General features: G+C 56.1%; 1 protein-coding gene across 1 annotated transcript in view; it reads left to right on the top strand.

Moving 5' to 3' along the window:
- The window catches only part of PCSK6 (proprotein convertase subtilisin/kexin type 6), a 30617-nt gene that overhangs the window by 7741 nt on the left and 4291 nt on the right, over positions 1-18585 (top strand). The window contains exons 6-17 of the mRNA XM_059823582.1: positions 2305-2477; positions 6299-6511; positions 7959-8059; positions 9631-9734; positions 10202-10319; positions 11416-11604; positions 11843-11979; positions 13992-14171; positions 14785-14887; positions 16041-16237; positions 16681-16768; positions 18084-18175. Of these exons, the coding sequence (XP_059679565.1) occupies positions 2305-2477; positions 6299-6511; positions 7959-8059; positions 9631-9734; positions 10202-10319; positions 11416-11604; positions 11843-11979; positions 13992-14171; positions 14785-14887; positions 16041-16237; positions 16681-16768; positions 18084-18175 (1695 nt within the window). The remainder of the gene's footprint in view (positions 1-2304; positions 2478-6298; positions 6512-7958; positions 8060-9630; positions 9735-10201; positions 10320-11415; positions 11605-11842; positions 11980-13991; positions 14172-14784; positions 14888-16040; positions 16238-16680; positions 16769-18083; positions 18176-18585) is intronic.

Genomic DNA, 18585 nt, shown 5'->3' with positions numbered 1-18585 from the left:
TCCTGGCTCTGCAAGAAGAAGCTCTCATTAGGGTTGTGTCTGCACGGTAGTGGTGCCCACGGGGAGTCCTGCTCCTGGCCATGCGCCGTCAGTGCTTCCCTGGGCTGGGAAAATCCCAAGGGAAGAAATAATCCTGGGGAGGGTGAATGGGGGAGTGGCTGGGGCTGTAAAGGCAGCATCACATCATCCCATCCCATCCCATCCCATCCCATCCCCTTTGCCCCCTGCATGTGGGATATCTTCTTGCCTCTAAAAAACCATCTCCAAGCACACACCAAGCAGCGGCGGAGCAAGGCAAAGCTCGGGGGGGGATTAAGGCAGTTTTGCATCCTGCGGGATCAGGCCATTGCCTTCATGCTCCTTTTCAAGCCCATTCCTCCACAGCAGCCGTGGAAACGAGTGTTACTTGTTGACTTTATGGCGACCTATGGGTCCCATTTTAATTTGCTTCCTTTAATGAGTGCCTTGCCTTGGGGGTGTGCTGGGGAGGTGTCGAGCGATGCGAGGCACCTGGCAGAGGCTAGAGGCCGTGGGCTTCCCACAACGTGAACAGGCAAAGGGGAAAAATAAAGTCTGTAGCCATATCAAGTTTGGGATCGTGGAGGAAAATGCGCTATAGCTGCAGTGAGAGTGATTTTAGATGGATTACGCAAATAAAGCAGCGATTAATGAGCACAACTTGTTGGGGAAAGCTGTTTGTCACACTCGGTGAGCTACCATCTAATTTTACGGGCTGCTCTTCAGCGCTCTCGCGTTCCTTTTCATTTGCTCCGGGCAAAATACATTGCTGCTCAAGAAACAAAATGGGCTCCTGCCATTCCTCCTCCGCCTTTCCCCTCTCCTCAAACACCCGCTTCGGAGGCCGGTATTGCTCCCTGCGTGGCAAAGAGCTCATTTATTTTGCAGCATCCTTCCCCACTCCCTCCTGCCCCCCGTTATTTAACCGGGGGGTCCCCGCATAGTGGGTGGCTGACTCCGGGCTGGCTTTGGGTTGGCTTTGGGCTGTTTTGGGTTGACTTTGATTGGACTTTGAGCTAACTTTGGGCTCGCTGATGAGAGTGCCTGCGTTTAGCAAGCATAAAAAACCATCCTTCGGCTGGGTTTGCTCGCTGCGCCGCAGCCGAGCGCGGCTCGGACACCGGACTCGGCTTTTCGCCCCTTCTCCTCGTGTTTTCTTATTAACACGACAAAGAGAGGAAGCTTTTGGGAACTACTCCGCTCCCTCGTTTTATATTTCTAAGCTTGTTTTTGGCTGGTAGGGGACAGCATCGAAAGGAGGTATTTGAGTTGACTGGTGTCCAGAGCGCAGCTGCAGCTGTAATCACATCTGCCTGCATTTGTTTGCTTTAAGAAAAAAATACAAGTGGAAAGGGAAATGCATTTTTATAAACCGGACTCTCCCTGGCTGGCAAAATACGATGCTGAAATTTCCAGCACCTCCTTTCCTGCAAGGGCTCTTTCTGGGCAGCCTTTCGGGGTTCCTGGCACCCTCTGCCCGCCGTGCCGAGGGGGCAATCCGGCAGGGAAGGGGTGATGGGGAGCAGAGGGGGTTGTAACCCTCCTATTGCAGCAGTTGGATGCTGAGGGGGTGCAGCTCTCCCCCAGCCGGTCCCACCGCAGCTGGTGGGCTCTGCCCGAGAACCGCTGCAGCCGGCGCCTGCCGGCATTCCCGGCTGGAAGAGGGTGAAGTTATCCCAGGTGGCAGTGTCATCGCGCCGCAGGTTGGGTCCTGGCTCTGATTTTGGCCGTGGAAACCGCAGCCTGGGGCTTCTCCTGGGGCTTCTCCCCATCCCGGGGCTTCTCCCCCTCCCCAGCACCGCTGGCATCAGCCGGGCAGTGACGGGGTTCGGGGACAGTCCCAGTCATCCCTACTCGCAGGGGAAGGCTTCGTCCCGCTGGTGTGCCCAAAGCCGGGGGGCCGTCAGCGTTTGGGAAACACCGGTATCTTCCAGGTGGTGAAATGAGTTAGCTAATTAATTGAAAGGGGGGAAAAAAGGTTTTTAGCGGGGGGATTTTGCCGCCGGAGAGCGCAGCACCGCTCCCACCACCCGATCCCCGCCGATGGAGGGGAAGCGAATTTTAACCATCACTTGCCATGAAGCCAGCAACGCAGGAAACTTTCCAAAACAGCTCCCCAGCCTCCCGCTGCCGGGCTCGTTAGCGTGCAGGGCCGCGGGTTGAAGCTATTCCAGGCGCGCCTGAGCCGCGCGGTTTCCGCCGCCGTTAACAAAGCCCTTTGATTGCAATCCTCGCACTTTCATCCAAGCCATTAAGCCCTAATGTCTGATGTTTTTGTGCTTTTAGGCATTCGTATGTTAGATGGCGATGTAACAGATGTTGTTGAAGCGAAGTCGCTTGGCATCAGACCCGATTACATTGACATTTACAGCGCGAGCTGGGGGCCAGATGATGATGGGAAGACAGTTGATGGACCTGGTCTATTGGCCAAACAGGCTTTTGAGCATGGCATTAAAAAGGTGTGGATCCCGCAGCGCCCAGACGCGCTTGCCCTCCTTCTCCTGCCCCGTGGGGAACGCGTGCCGGGGCCGCGGCCGGCCCGGGGTCCGGCGCGGGGAGGGGCGGCTCAGCCCCCCGAGGCGATGCCAACGCTAGGGCTGGGGCGGGGGGAGGCGAATCATCTCTAATTTTTCCTAGTTTTCCCCGGCGTCCCTAAGAGCTCCGGTGGATTTTGCGGCTGAGGGCGGTGACGGCGGGAGGTGCCCGGCGATGGCGCGGCCCCGGTGGGACCCCTCGGCACGGCCGGCCCCGGCGGGAGCATCCGGCAGTGCCGGCCGCCGGGCAGAGCCCCGTCAGAGCAGGCAGGCGCCAGGTTGAGTTGCGAAGCTCTGCCGGGATGAGGAACCCAAAGCGGTTCTGGGAGGGTGACTTTGCACCTCAAAATGTCCCCCCGGGTGCCAGCGCGGAGGGAAGTGGCCGCCCCCCCCAGCATCTCCGCCCCCCCTCATTCACCCTCCCCAGGCCCCCGGAATCCTCTCCGGGGGGTCTCCGTCACATTAAGCATTTCCCTCGTTTTCCACCCGGAATGAGTGGCTGTGTCATGGCTGTGGGGGACGTGGGTGCCGCCACAGGATCCGGCCGCGGGGGCGCAGGAAGAATTCAGATTATTGTCCCTGAAGTCCTCCAGCGAGAGGGTTCAGCCCGTGTCATGCGTGATTGACAGCTGTCAATCCCCGCTGGGGATGCCTTGGCCTTACCGTACCCCTTCTCTTACTGGGCGCTTTTAAAAAATGCCCAATATTGGCTAAAAGCACCGCGGAAAAAGACCTTTCTTGGCAGCTCGGCAGGTGCCGCGGGTAAGTGTCGCAGCGGCTCGGGGCTGTACAGCGCGTGTCCCCCGGGTGCTTCGGTGAATTTGGGGTTGGGGTTTTGCCGCCGGCAGCCCCGGGCTGGGCTTTGGAACCCCCACCGCTTCGCTGCCTGCCTCCACTCCTGCCTCCGCCGCCTCTTCTCGCAGCGCGCCGGGATTTGAGGCGGCTGCGGGCTGGGGCGACGCAGCCTGCCTGTTATCTAAAAATAGGGTGGAGTGTTTTTCCCACTATTTACTTGATTTCCTGCCGGGGCGGTGAGCCTGCCGAGGAATCCATTGAAGTGCCGGGGAGTTCACACCGTGTAAATACGGGGGAACAAGCTGCTTTTTAGACCTTATTTTTCCACGCGGGAGCAAATGGGCAGCAGCGGGGTACTTGCCCAGGTGGCCCCACTGTTTCGGGATGCTTCCTTCTGTCTCCCAGGGGACACCGATCCTCCTCCGCCACCTGTGTTTGTGGCACCCACTATCCCGCATGCACAGCTCTTAATTGCCAGCTCCGTCTCCTTAAATAAGGAGGAAAGCTGCAAACGGATAGTTAACCGCCACCTTTAGCCCAAGCAAACAGCTGTAACCGAGTTATAAATCCTTAAAATTGAGTTTTTAATGGAAACATTAAAATAACCTTTATCTATTAGCAGTAGGACTGCGCTGGGGTAATTTATCAATTTGCTTCTCGCTCCTCCAGCCGCACCTTATTAGTTCCTGAGCTAACGAGGGGATATTTATCCTGGGCTCTCATAGAGTGCCATTGGGCAAACACCCAAGCCCCAGCAGTGCTGTGGAAGCGGGGAGATGCTGTGCATCCCGCATCTGACCGATGGGCTGCTGGGGCGAGCCGGATCATCCCCAGCCTTGGCCAGGGAGGGATTCCCAGTGATTTAAATGATGCCCGGATCCAGGTTTTACAGCGGCCGGGAGCCCCTTGCTGGGATGGCGCTGGCTTAGGAGGATGGCAAATAAAATAGTTGGGTGTTTGGGGTCTGCTGGTGGAAATCTTGGTAGTTGCTTGTTTGAGAGCAAAGGGAAAGTGTTTTTTTCAAATCCAAGGGAGTTGCGATACGGGGTGAGCTCTCGCTCCGCCGGGAAATGCCGTCAGGTGGTAGACATGCACTGCTGTAGTGTCATCTATGTGCCTGTTCGTGTCCTCATGCAGCCGTGCTGGCTCCGAACCTGCTTTCCTCCGGCGCAGCCCTGCCTGGGCATCCCGGGGATGCGGGTTTGGACCAGGACTGAGCACCCTTTCTCAGCGCCCATGGCTGCAACGCTCAGGATGCGGGAGGCAAGGGAAGTCTGGGCTCCCCGTCTATTTATCCCAATCAAAATCGTTGCTACGTCTCCGCACGCCTTCGGCAGTCGGTGCCTGGTTTTATTCCTCCGATTAGTGACTTGGGAAAGCCTGGGTTGCGTGCAGCGGGGCTGGTCCTCGGAGACGGGTGGGTTTTAGTGTTGGCCAGCTGGATGGTCACTGCCTGGGCCGAGCACATGGGCTGGGATGCTGCCACCTCGCAGATCCAGGAAAGCCTGGAAGGCGGGACTGGAGATGCCAGCAGCAGCTGGCGAGCTGGGTCGAGCTCTCCGTGATGCGGGGCAGGGCAGTAATTCCCTTTGCAATTGCACTTTTTCTTGCAGAGCTCCAGACAGCTCTGTTAATCTTTGCTAGGGAAATACCCACCCAGTTTGGCTGGGAGGCAGCCCAGATAATGAAAACTTTCATAAAGTAAGGAAAGAGCCTGACTTATCCCGTGTATCCAGCAGCAGGGTCAGCTCAGAGAGCCTTGGCCCCAGGAGGAGGGCGAGACAGGTAATAAACCGTCCCGCTCCCCCCAGCGCTTAAACCCCACAATAAATCCCAGTGAATTCCTCAGGAGCAAAGCTGCTTTTTTATTAGTATTCTTATTTTTTTCTGTGGAGGAAGCCGCTGCAGAGCAGTGGGAGGGAGGCAAACACCAGATCTGCCCGGGCTAGTGCCGAAATCTCTCCGTGGCAGGAGTAGCCGTGGGGAGGATGGGGCTGTTCCGCCGCCGTGTGCTTCCATCGCCTGCCAAGCCCGGCAGCACGCCGCCCTCCCCGGAGAGCCCTGCCTTACGGGGCAGGGAAGCAAACCAGCCACTTCATTTCCTGCCCCAAACCCCCTTGGGTCACCAAAAATCCTCCTTTGGGACCGCGGCACCCTGGTTGGGAACCCCCATGGGGCTGGGTTATTCCTGGGTACCCCGGGTACCCTGGCAGGGGTTCAGATGGGGCTCGCCCCCACGCCATCGGCTTTATTAGGGGCCCCTCGTTGGCATCGCGGCCGCCGCTGCCGGGCGGGATTTTCCCCCAGCTCCGGGGAGGTCCGGGTGGTTGGCACGCCCCTCCCGCCCCCCCAATTCCCAATGGGCTCCTGCAGCTGTACCTGGTGGGGACGGCTCCATCAGATGTTCCTGCCAAGCAACGGGTGGTGGGGAGAAAAGGCTGGGATGGAAAAATAAAAAACAAACAGAAGAAACCTAAAAGATAGGTTGGGGAAGGTTTCTGGTGGTTTGGGTGGGTTTGCGAGGGGTTTGCGAGCTCGGGGAGAGTGAGACGCGGGTTTTGGGGGGGTTCCCGTCGGTTCCTCCCGCAGGGCCATCCCCGCACCCCCAGCAAGCGCCGCACCAGTGTTACCGCCTGGTCCAGGGGCTCTGAGATGTTTTACCCCATGAGATCCTGTGGAAGATGCCACATATCCATCGCCGGAGGCTCTCCCATCCTCGCTGGGAGTCGCTGCCCGTGAAACTGGGGCTGGCCGAGCCGAGGGGCACGTTTGCGGGGGCAGGATGGGACCCATCCTTCCACCCTAACCAAACCCTCCCTCCTGACCCAAAAATCAGGCTTAGCGACGGCATCCCAGCACTGGGGGGGGCTGCCCCCCTCTCCCCGTGCCAAGATAGCCTCTCGTCCTGGACAAACGCCTCCTCTCACCCCCTGTCCCCTCTCTGCTCGCAGGGCCGCAGGGGTTTGGGGTCCATTTTCGTCTGGGCGTCGGGGAACGGTGGCAGAGAGGGTGATTACTGCTCCTGCGACGGCTACACCAACAGCATCTACACCATCTCCATCAGCAGCACCACTGAGAACGGCTACAAGCCCTGGTACCTGGAGGAGTGCGCCTCCACCCTCGCCACCACCTACAGCAGCGGGGCTTTTTACGAGCGGAAAATAGTAAGTTTTACCCCGATATGGAGTGGGGCAGCATCCCCTGGGTGTTTTCTGCGTGGCTGGGCTGGATGATGCCTTGGTTGTAAGAGCAGGGCTTTGCCCTTAGCCCTGCGCTGGGTTTTGCTCGTGTTTTTTTATGGTGGGGCCAAAATTGCTTTGGTCCTTGGGAAGAGCTCAGGGATGTGGCGTTTTCTCTGGTAAACGGGTGAAAGGGCTGGAGGTTTGCAAAAGTACCCATGCAAATATTTACCTGTCCCCCAAAGAGCTTGCTCACTGTCCCTTGCTTAAAAAAAAGGGAATTTTGAGGATTTTTAGCCTGAGAGAGAAAAGAGAGGGAGGATGGAGGCATTTGGCAGGGATGTGGCAACCCCAAACAGGGAGCAGAGACTTTTTGGAGCCCAGAAATTGCCTGAAAGCGTGTGCACGTGTGGATCCGTATGGTTTTCCCTGCCGCCCAGGCTGCATTTGCCCTGTCCCAACAGCTGCTGTGGTCTCATCATTACCGACGTCCCCGTGCATCATCCGAACCTCAGGCAGTGAAACATCCCCCACCGGCACGGTGCCTTACCCGAGCTGGGAGGGAGTTTTCCACCCAAATTAATTTTTTGACAAAAAATGTGGGTTTTTTACAAGTTGATTTTGTTTTTTATTCAAGAGTGATTTGTTTGGCCCCTAAAAGATTAATTTCCAGAACCCACCAAGTGCCTTCTTGGGGCCATTTTCATGGCACTAAGGAGCGTTTGCATGGCTGAGGCCAGCACCAGCCCCGGGCTGCCGGAGCATCGCTGGGCAAAAAAGCAGCTTCCAGGGGCACCTCGGGGAGAAACTGGGTGGCATGTCCCCTCCCCGTCCAAAACTTACCAGATTAACTCAAAACCCAGGAGGCTTTTAAAAATGTAACCCACTGAGCATCTCTTTGCCCACCTCCTCTCCCTGAGCTTTTGGTACCCAAGCATCGTGCTCTGCCCTGAAATGAAAAAGCTGGAAATGGGGTTTTCTTTTTCCTTTTTTTCCCCCAAGCAAATGGAAATTCTTGCCTGACACCAGGCACTGGAGCTTTTAAGGAAAGCATTTTATATGGCACAGCTCAACATGCACCCATGGGTGCGTACCCACACTAGCCCTGCCCTGCTCACACCCCTCCATCCACGGCTTTTCCTCCACCTGTCCCACAGCAAAATTGCCTTTTTTTCCCCCTTTCAAATATTTTTCACACCTTTGAGCAAAGGAAAATGTAAGCAAGGGTGTTTTCTCATGCGCCAAATGTATCTGCAGCCCACTTTTTGGGGCGCAGAGCACCCCGATGGCGTGGGAGCCGCGGCAGGTTTGGGTACCCGCAGGCTCGGCTCCCCGCTGGCAGCATCCCAAGCAAACCTGGGGTGCTGGATGGGGTAGCACCCGTGCTGGGAGCATCTCCAGCAGCATGGGGCTGCAGCTCTTCTCTCCGCAGGTCACCACGGACCTCCGGCACCGCTGCACGGACGGCCACACCGGCACCTCCGTGTCCGCCCCCATGGTCGCGGGCATCATCGCCTTGGCTTTGGAGGCAAAGTAAGTGCAACTTCGCCACCGGCTTCTGGGGGGATGTTTCCAAATTTAGTAGCTGGCAAGCAAAACCAGAAAGAAAAAAGGTGTTTTTTTTCCTCTGGAGCAACTCAAAACAGGGCAAAGTTATTCTAAATTGCTCCTTTTTGGCAAGGTTTGATACAGCGTTGTTGTTTTGCATCTAATCTTCCCGCAGGTGTTTTATTGAGCTAATTCTTCACTTGTTGCCATCTGTTGAAAAGTTGGGGTTGGTGAGATAAGTCAGGCTCTTCATCTGGTGCATTGAAGCCGCTGACAGACGACTCCAACAGGAGTTTTATAAATACTTCCTGGGAAAAAATGTCAGAAAACATCACAGAAAATGGAAAATGTCTGTAGAAGTGATGGGTTTTCAGCTGGTGTTTAATTTCTGGGGGAAAAGGAATACTTTTGCATAATGTCAAAAACCCACACGGCATGACCAGCAGCGACACGCTCCCCAGTTCAAAAGAGCTGTTCTTTGCCTCTTGTCCCCATCCCAGTCCCATCCCAGTCCCATCATGGTCCCCCCAGCCCAGGAGCAGCCCCGCAGGGGACCAAGCATCCCCGTGTTGCTCCATGGAGCATCTTTTCATGAGCTTCTCACTATTATTTTTATGGGGTGGAAATAAAAATAAGGCTGCGTGTGCTCGTGTCCGGGTACGGTGGTCACAGTGTGTTGGCTCCAGTCCCTCTCCTCTGGTTTAATCCCAGTGCCCAAGTTGGATGAGCACGTTTCCGGAGATGCCGTTTTCATTACAAATATATTAAGAGAGTTAGATGTAATTTTTATATTGTTTAGCTGAAGCATAAAATGCAACATTAAGTACCAGGGCTTGGTGTTCAGGCACTCCATTATGACGAGAAGGAATAAATTGAATTTCTGTTCTTAAATGTTGCTTGAGAGCAATATAAATCCCAGGGTGAGATGCTGAAGAACTGAATGTAAGAAAAGCATGGAAAATTCTTCGGCAATATCCCCGGGCTGGGTTCTTGTGGGGGGCTCAAAAGCACACAGCGCTTAGTGTCCACCACCCTGAATGCACAGACATCATGCAAACCCTGCCTAGAGGGGGTTTAGGAAACACTTTGGGTTTCCTTTTTCTGTTAAATGAGCAGGCTGGGGTTTTTTCCAGCCATTTTTGCTGTTATTCCTATAAAGGGAAGGTTTGTTCAGCAGTGTGTGACAGCGAGCTGTCGAGCCCGGTACCCTGCCTCGGGAGTGCTTTGTTCCTGATGTCCGGCAAGAAAATGGGGAAAACATTCCTATTTGCTCCATTTATACCCCGGAGTGTGAGAGCTAAATGCCCTCAGCCAGGAATAAATCCTGCAATGCCCGTGGGCACATGGCATCCCTCCCTGGGGGAACCCTCTCTGCTGAGGCTCCCCAAGTGATGGCCAACCTCCAGGCAGGGTGTTAGCATTTAAATCACCGATTCATGCTCTTTTGGAGCAGGAAAGAGGTTTGGGGTTTTTTTTTTTAACCCAGCGGGGGTCCCTGCTGCTGCTGGGAAGACTGGAGGCAGCAGAGCCATCCCATGAGCCAAGTGTTGTTGCAGCCCCCTGCTCACCTGGAGGGATGTCCAGCATCTGCTAGTCAAAACCTCGCGGCCGGTGCACCTGCGAGCAGCCGACTGGAAGACCAACGGCGCGGGACATAAAGGTGAGGGGCCGCGGGGGCAGAGGTGGCTTGGCAAAAATAGCCACGAAAGGGAAAATAAAGGTCCCCAGAGCTCCCCTCGTGGGAGTGTTTGCCCTGGGTGGCCGCTCTCAGCTGGGTCGGGGGCTTCTACCATCAGGTTGTTGAGCGGAGGGAGGACAGGGCAGTAATTCGTGGGGCGAGATGCTTGGAAGCCTTGCTTGGTGGAGGCTTGGAAGCCTTGCTTGGTGGAGGCTGTCTTGAGCTGCAGCATGGGCTGCTCCCAGCAATGGGTTTTCTCTGGTGCCAACATGGATTTGGGGTGTAACTCAGGCAGGGTGATGAGCTTCGCGTGTCGGAGCACCTCATACCCCAACAGGGTCAACTCCACACCTTCTCCAATGGCCAGAGGATGCTCTGCCAAGAGCTGAGGAGGAGCTACTGGTCCCTGCTTGGAAGGCAGTGGGTTTCTGAGTCTTCTCTCTTTCCAGTTAGCCATCTATATGGCTTTGGTCTGGTGGATGCAGATGCTATTGTGGTGGAAGCCAAGAAGTGGAAGACAGTTCCTCCCCAGCACATTTGCGTGGGAAGCCTGGACAGGGTGCCCAAGTGAGTGTCATGGGGTGGGGGTCTCTACCGGGGCACGCGGCAGCTTGGGAGGAGCTTTGGGGGAGCTGGCTCTTGCGATGCAAAGGCTCAGCCACTATCCTGGCATTTGGAAAGGGAAATTAGGAGTCGGGGTGGCCGGGACAAGCCTGTGTGCAGGCGAGGTGATGTTCATGGATTTTATGGTGGGAGCGACCCGCACCATCCGCCCCGAGGTCTGCTTGTTGACCCAGAAGTGCCCACCTGAGGTCTGTGCCTCCTGCTCGGCTCAGAGCGGGTCCTGCAGGGGCTCTCGGGGACCAGCTTTGACGGCGGGTGATTTATTTTTGCCCTTTCCATGCTTTTGCTTCCCAGGCAGGTGATCAGCAGGGAATTTTTGAGGGTTGATGGTGTCGTTTGCCATTTTGGAAATGGCTTAGGGAGGCCAAAACCAACTCATCCACTGGGTCCTACATGAGCCGTGATGTGGTGGGCTCTCCTCCCTCTTCCACCAAACACTTCGTCTTGATGAAGACACCAAAACCCAGTGCTTTGTTGCAAGGGTTCCCAAATTTCCAGTGCCTGAGTTCTCTTTGAATTTGTCTTCAGGTTCAAACCAGCTTAGGTTCATATCTTGTCCTTGGTAGGTCTGTCCCTGCTGGGTTAAAGGGTGGGATCAGGGATCTGACCAAATGGACCCTCCGGGTTTACACTGCCTGGCTGTACAGCACGTTGAGTTATTCATCAGAAAAGCAGTTCCTTTGGAAAGGCTTGCGTGTGCAAAGCAGGAATGAATTTGGAGCCAAGTGTGTTCATGAAACTATTTATCTGATACAGACACTAATTACAACCCAAAGAGGAACGCTGCACTGATAATTATAATAAAGCAGCGCCCTTGCAGCCCATAAGGCATAGATCTTCGAGGCAGTTCAAACCCATCTCGTTACCATCGAGCAATTCAGCAAATTCCTGTGCTAGGACACTGTATTGCAACGGAGGATGAGATACTTTTTGCCGTGAAGCGGTAGGAGAGCAGGTTCAAATCTAAATGGGTGTCCAGGCTGCTGGGAACCGGGGATTGCTGCCATCCCCGACGCGATGCTCTGCCCATCCCCAGCAGGTACATCCGTGCGGACCACGTGCTGCGCGCCAGCACCCTCAGCAACGCCTGTGCCGAGCACCGCGACCAGCACGTGCTCTACCTGGAGCACGTCGTGGTGCGGCTCAGCATCTCGCACCCGCGCCGGGGTGACCTCCAGATCAGCCTCATCTCTCCGGCGGGGACCAGGTCGCAGCTCCTCGCCAGGAGGTAAGAGTGGCCAGAGCACACGTCTGGGCTGGGCAGCACCTTCATTTAGGGGGTTGCTGCAAGTTTGCTCAGGTTTTTTGGGAAGGTGGGGCCATGCTCAGGTCTCAGCTGCAGGAGGGCTCCATGCGAGGGTGGGTGCATGCCAGGATCCCTAAAATCCTTAATTACCTATCTACCTTTTCCGATTAAATAAGACATTCAAAGTCACGCTTCTTGATGCACGGCGTTACCATTGCAGGGTGTTCGACCACTCCAACGAGGGGTTCAAGGGCTGGGAGTTCATGACCGTCCACTGCTGGGGGGAGCGGGCAGCGGGGGAGTGGACCCTGGAGATCCACGACACACCATCGCAAGTGCGCAACCCCACGGTGCAAGGTAAGGGTCCCCCAGCACCCATGACCCCAGCACCCGCTGGTCCCCCTGGCCCCCAAAGCTCTTTGCAGGCTGCTTCTCTTGGCTGTAACTTTTGCGGTGAGTTTTATGGTTTTCAGCAAAACTGTATTGCCCAAATTTTTCAAAAATGGGAATAAAACTTCAGCCCTGAGCGCAGGAGGCTGCCTGTCCGGCTGAGCCAGGAGCGGGTTTTCTCCCAGCAGCAAACTCGCTGCAACCGAGAGCCAGGTTTCCAAAATTAAACCGTAATGAGTCAAAACTGAGGAAACCCGAGAGCTGTAATTGTTGTTTGTTTGTTTTGCTCCACTGCTGGGACATCTGGCGCGTGGGCCGGTTGTGCAACGGCGCAAGGGGACGATGCCCCTCGGGCTGCGGACGGACGGACATCCTCCCTGGGCTGCCACTGCGCTGGCGGGGGGTGGCTGGGCTCAGCTTAGCCCCCTGCGTGTCCCCAACCCCGCCGTGTCCCTCCCTCCCCGGCTTGGCCGCCTGCTCCCTGACCCCTTCCCGGCAAAGGAGCCGGGCTGGCGGGATCCGGCCCCGCCGGGAAGGGGCAGCCGCCTCGGCGGCTGGCGGCAGTGGGGCATGAAGCATCCCGCCTGGGGCTGGCACGCGTTGCGGGGGTGTTAAAATCCACACGCTCATTGATAGGAAGCCAGAAGTATATTAAAAACCTCTCCCATGCGACTTTCTGGCAGGAGGCGCACGTGGGGGTTCACTGTGCCGAAAGTGTTTCTGTTTGCTGCCTTCACCCGAAATCTTTTGAACTGGGAGAGCGGCAGCGAAGCGCCCACGGAGCTGCTTTTCCCCCTGTATTTACAGTTTGCGGCGGGTGTTTCTGAGCCCCTTGCGGGCGTCAGGGCTCGGCTTTACCCGCCTTTGCAACACGAAATGAAAACGAGCGCGTTAAGTCACCCCCTCGCAAAGGGTCTGCGCTGGGTTTGAAGCAGAGAGGGCAAAGTGGGAGGAGAAAGAGGGAAGATGCTCCCAGCCTGCGGCAGAAATGGGTATTAATTGTTAATTTAAGACCATTAAATTAAACCAATTAAATTGGTTAATTTAATACCGATTAAATACTATGGGTCTTGTCGCTGGCACTGCTGCATCCCCAGCATCAGCCCCACGCAGTCCGGGCTTTCCTCGTGTGGGGCATTTTAGATTTAAAGCAAACTGAATTCTTTTGGCGGAGGCGTGCGGCTGAGCTCTTCCCCAGCTGATGCCGCCCAAGCTCGCCCCTTCGCAGGCTCTGCTCCATCTTGCAGCCCGTGGGTCCTCCCAGTCCTTTCGGAGAGCCGAGGGATTTGGGTGTTGGAAATTTTAAGCCCTTCCTGGAAACACAGGGATTAGTAGTTAAAGCTGAGCGTGCCATGGGTGTGAAGTGACACGCGTTGATGTGGAAGAGCAAGAAAAACAGTGTTGGAAAGAGGCAGCAGCGTTTTTTGAACGTCCCTCCCCAAAGCAGGAGGTCGGGGAGGGTCTGGGCATGAGTGTAAGGCGGTGGGGGGTCCCCAGCCCCTGGGTGCTGCATAGGCTCCAGTGGCCCCCAGGGTATTTCGAGGGACGCCAAGCTCAGAGCTCTTGACATGTCGGATAAGGGGACGGCTGGAGTAACAGCAGCAAGAAATAATCCGGCGTGTGGCAGGCGGCTTTTATCAGACAGAAATAATCCTCTATTACGGAGTTTTTGAAGTTAATGGTTCTCTCCATATGTTGGGCATGAAGGGTATGGCGATGCTGTGGTGCGTCAGACGAGTCATAGCGTAAAAAATTCCTGTTAGGTGCCTTAAATGGTTGCATTGGTGTAGGCTGGGAGGGCAGGGGCTGGTGAAGATTTCTGGGTGTTCATTGCTTGTGCATTGCCGTGCGCGTGGTGAAGCCCTGATGGTCAGGTCCATCCCCCTCCTGCTTCCCCCAAAGACGGGGCTGCGCTATGGGGTCCCCCGGGGAGGAGCAGGATGGGGAGCGGCATGGGTGACGTTGTGCCCACCCCGCAGGGAAGCTGAAGGAGTGGAGCATCCTCTTCTACGGGACGGCCGAGCACCCCTACACCGCGCTGGGCAGCCCCCAGTCCCGCGGGCGGACGCTGGAGGTGCCGGCATCGGAGATGGAGCCGTCGAGAGCCGCGTTCCTGCAGAGCCAGGTGGAGGTGGCGGAGGAGGAGGAGGAGTACGTGGGTAAGTGCTGGCCGAGCCGCCAGGTCATCCCCCCCCAGAAATACCCAGGAAAATGCAAACCTGGATAAATTGGAGGAGCCACGAGGCCTGATCCTGCCCGGGGCCGAGGCGGGCTGGGAGGAGCGGTGCCTGTGGCCGGCGCAGGGAGCAGGACAGCGAAATTAGAAGGTAGCAAAACACCCTGTCCCAAGCACTCCCGCCACAAATTGGTGGTGCAGCCATCTGAGGAGTAAAAAAAGCGCCTCTACCCACCTTCCCCCCACCTCCAGCACGGGCGGGCATCCCTGCCGGTCCCCAAGGAGTGGGTCCGGCCCCTCTTTCAAAGCTGCTCCTGCACCAGGGTGTTCAGCCAGAGGATGGCCGGGTGGGATTCGTGCCAGGGAGGATGAGCTAGAGGAGAGGTGAGCACCCGGAGCCATGCAGGACCATAGGATAGATATGATAAGATATATAAGAGCTGTAAGATGATAGATCTAGAATAAGATAGGCGGAGGGTCCCCAGCCCCTTCCCCGCGTCCGTCGGTCCAGGGAGGGTGTGCTCAGAGCATCCTGGCAGTGGGGTCTGGGGGACGCTCAGCCTCTCCCCCCGCTGAGCCGGTCTCTCCCTCCCCAGGTCTGTGCCACCCTGAGTGCGGCGACCAGGGCTGCGACGGCCCCAACGCTGACCAGTGCTTGAACTGCATCCACTACAGCCTGGGCAGCGTGAAAACCGGCAGGTGAGGGGTGGTGGGGTGTCCCCACGGGGTCCCCGGGCGGCAGCAGTGCCTTTCCCCAGGGCTCGCACCGCGGCGTGGGTGATTGATAGATGTTTTCACAGAGCAAGAAACATATAGGAGAGAAAACAGTGTGGGCAGCGGGAGTAGGGAGGGGATCATGCCCCTGTACTCGGCGCTGGTGAGGCCGCACCTCAAATACTGTGTTCAGTTTTGGGCCCCTCACTCCAAGAAGGACACTGAGTTGCTGGAGCGTGTCCAGAGAAGGGCGACGGAGCTGGTGAGGGGTCTGGAGCACAAGTCTGATGAGGAGCGGCTGAGGGAAATGGGGTTGTTTAATCTGGAGAAGAGGAGGCTGAGGGGAGACCTCATCGCTCCCTACAACTGCCTGAAAGGGGGTTGCAGAGAGGTGGGTGTTGGTCTCTTCTCCAGAGTGACAAGTGATAGGACAAGAGGGAATGGCCTCAAGTTGTGCCAGGGGAGGTTCAGGCTGGATATTAGGAAAAATGTCTTCACCGAGAGAGCGGTGGAGCACTGGCAGAGGCTGCCCAGGGAGGTGGTGGAGTCACCATCACTGGAGGTGTTCAAGGAACATGTGGACGTGGCACTGCGGGACATGGTTTAGTGGGCATGGGGGGGTTGGGGTGATGGTTGGACTTGATGATCTTACATGTCATTTCCAACCTTAGTGATTCTGTGAAAATGGAGGGAGGAGAAGGCATGGGGATCCCTGCCCTGGACTAGGGTACGATGGGATGGGGAACACGGAGCTGGAGAACCCTGGAGGACCTTGGCCATGAAAGTCCTGGCCGGGAAGAAGCATTGGCTTCACCGGCTGGGGTCACCCATGCTGGAGGGACAGCTGGCTGAGGTGCCAGATCACCTCTGGAATTGGGGTTTCAACTCCTCAATCTCTTGGGCTGGCACAGGGAAAGTTTACCCAGTCAGGGTTGCTGGCCAAGAGAGTCCCCAGCTCTTTCTTACAGAACCAAGACACCCTAAATCTTAAGAATAAGAAGTAAACGAGCCCAAATAGCCACCAAATAGCTGGGGGACGCCCTGGACGCTGCGGGTGAGGGGACGGCAGCGGGTGTCAGGCTGCCGGGAGGTAGCCGGGTGTTGGCACCAACCCGAGCGCTCTCGGTTCCTTCCCCAGGATGTGCGTGAGCTCATGTCCCGCCGGGTTTTTCGGCGACAAAGGTGCCCGGAGGTGCCGCCGGTGCTACAAGGGCTGCGAGCGCTGCGTCGGGAGGGGACCGACCCAGTGCACAGCCTGCAAGCGGAACCTCTACCATCACCAGGAGATGAGCACATGCGTGGTGCTGTGTCCGCCTGGTTTTTACGCCGAGGAACGTAAGGATTTTTATCACTTGCAAGCCGTAGCATGAGGATATGCAGGGATTGCTTCTATTTTAAGCGCTATGGGTGGAGAAAACACCTTGGTTTTTGAGTACTGGCTTTGAAATTCCCCCCCCCCCCCCCGAACCCACTTTGCATAGCAAAGGGAGGAGCAAAACCTCTGGGTGTTCAGAGGGTGACGTAAAGCAGAGGCGCTCAACTCAGCTTTTAATTAGAAGACTGTAATTAATGATCCTGTCTGCTTGCAAAATGTATTTCTTCTTAGCAAGCGATGACAGATAAGGTCATCTGCCATAGCAGGGACCCATTGAGGGGGGACATGCCTCTCCGCCCCGGGGAGCTGGCACTGGGGTGCAGCCGGGCTTTGCAGGTCCGACTGCTGCTTGCAAATCACTGTCCGGATTTTATTCTCCCTGCCTCGCTTTGTTTTTTGAAAGGTCAGAAACGCTGTCTGAAATGTCATCAAAGCTGTAAAAAATGTGTTGGCGAAGCAGACAAATGTACTGCATGCAAAGATGGATTCAGGTAAAATACCAGCACGGGAGGAGTTTATACCTGCAGCATTGGTACCTGTGGTTTAAATTTGGGGAAACTGGTGGGAAATTAGAGAGTGAATTAGTTAAAGATCCAAGATCCTGCTTCCATGATACTACAGCTGTGGCGTGGAGGTGGGAATTTAAAGGTGGTGCTTCGTATCCCTTTCTTAGCTGAAAAGCACAATTTAGATTTAATTTCCTTTTCTCCAGCGCTTGCCGGGGTGGTGGGTAAATGCTGTGCTGCGGGCTCAGAAGTCCTCGTCCAAATTTGGTGACCTATGACCAGAGTGGCTCCCGGCATCAGAGCATCGCAAATGGGGGGGAAAAAAAAGATGAAAACACTTACACTGCACATTGCAAAGCGTATGTTTCCTCCCAAGTCTCAGGCAGCTCCGTCAGAGCCGTCCCAGCCAAACGGAGCACTTGGTTTTGCTCACCTGGCAGAGCTGGTACCGGGCTGAGCTGCTCCAGGCAGGCTGAAAATGCTCCCTGCAAGTGCAGAAACCCTTCCCTCAGCTTCATTCGTGTAGGAAAATTTCATGCGATGCGCCTGTTGAGTAGGGCTAATATAGGATAGTGGTTTTCCAGCAACGTGGGTGCAGGCGGGGCAGCCCCGACACCGCGAGGAGCACCGGGTGCCCTTGCTGCTGGCCCCATGGCTCCTGCGGGATGCAGAGCCCAGCCATGCTGGCGAGCAGCACCGGCACTCAAGAGAAGCTATTTTCCATCCCCAAGCTCACAAGGAAGTATGATCCTGTAGCTCTTTGCTTCGCTCAGGAGCTGTAAGCAGACCAGAGCCACGGTGTAGCAGCAGGGCTCTCTCAGGCAAGGAAATTGCCGCTGCCAGAAGATTATCTACTCCCTCGGAAAAGCAAAAGTGGAGACACATGTCACGCACAACCCACATGGCACTTGCTTTTTATTGTCCAATATCCTTTTAAGCCAGGACTTCAAATCATCCCTGCCACGATGAAGCAGCACCGGCCCAGCCGCGGCACTGAACCAATTTCCTTTTATTCCGGGGAGCCTCATGGTGCGGGTCTTTGGGAGAGCCTGGCTGTCTGCCCGCAGGAAAAAATAATTTTATTTCCTCCTGGATACTTAATTAAGGAACCTGTCGCCGTCCCTTTGGTCCAGGCAGGACTTTAATTTCTCCTGAAGCGCTGGCTAGCTTTCCGACGCCTCCTGCGCTGCGGGCTGAGGCTGCTGTAGGGCACTGAGGGATGCGGTGATGGGGACGGGCTATGTTGAATCCCCAGAGCCTGTAGCTTCGGGTGCAAACGTCCTCTCTGCTTTCCCGGCAGCCTGGCAGGAGAGAGCTGCATGCCGGAGTGCCAGCCTGCCATGTACCTCAGCCGGGAGCCCCAGCGGTGTGAGACCTGCCCCGCCGGCACAGGTACGTCCTTCGCCCCACAGCATCCCCATGCAAAACCCCAAAACCCTCATGCATCAAGAGCTGATGCCCACCATACCCACCCCAAGCCGAGGTAGAGCGTGCCGGCGGGGAAGAATCCCAGCTCTCCAGCACATCCCACGAGGTGCTGGGAGTAGATTTATATTAGAAAGGTTTTTAGGGAGTTTTTACATTTTTATTAGACCCATTCTTTATTTCCCAATTCCTCTGAAGCCAGGTGCTTTAGTTTAATAAGGTTGCAGGGGAGGCCGTAAAACCCTCTCGGAGTGATGGAAGATGGTTTTGCAGCGTATAAAATTGTCAGGCAGCCGAGATGCGTTATCCCGGCCGTGCCGTGGGACTAGGCTGGCCGCTGCCGGCTTCCCCCCGCTGCCCAAAGTCGCTTGGTGTTC

Source organism: Gavia stellata, chromosome 13 (genome assembly GCF_030936135.1).
Source record: "Gavia stellata isolate bGavSte3 chromosome 13, bGavSte3.hap2, whole genome shotgun sequence".
NCBI lineage: Eukaryota > Metazoa > Chordata > Aves > Gaviiformes > Gaviidae > Gavia > Gavia stellata.
The sequence above is the reverse complement of the archived record's forward strand: the minus strand, read 5'-3'. Positions and strand labels throughout refer to the sequence as shown.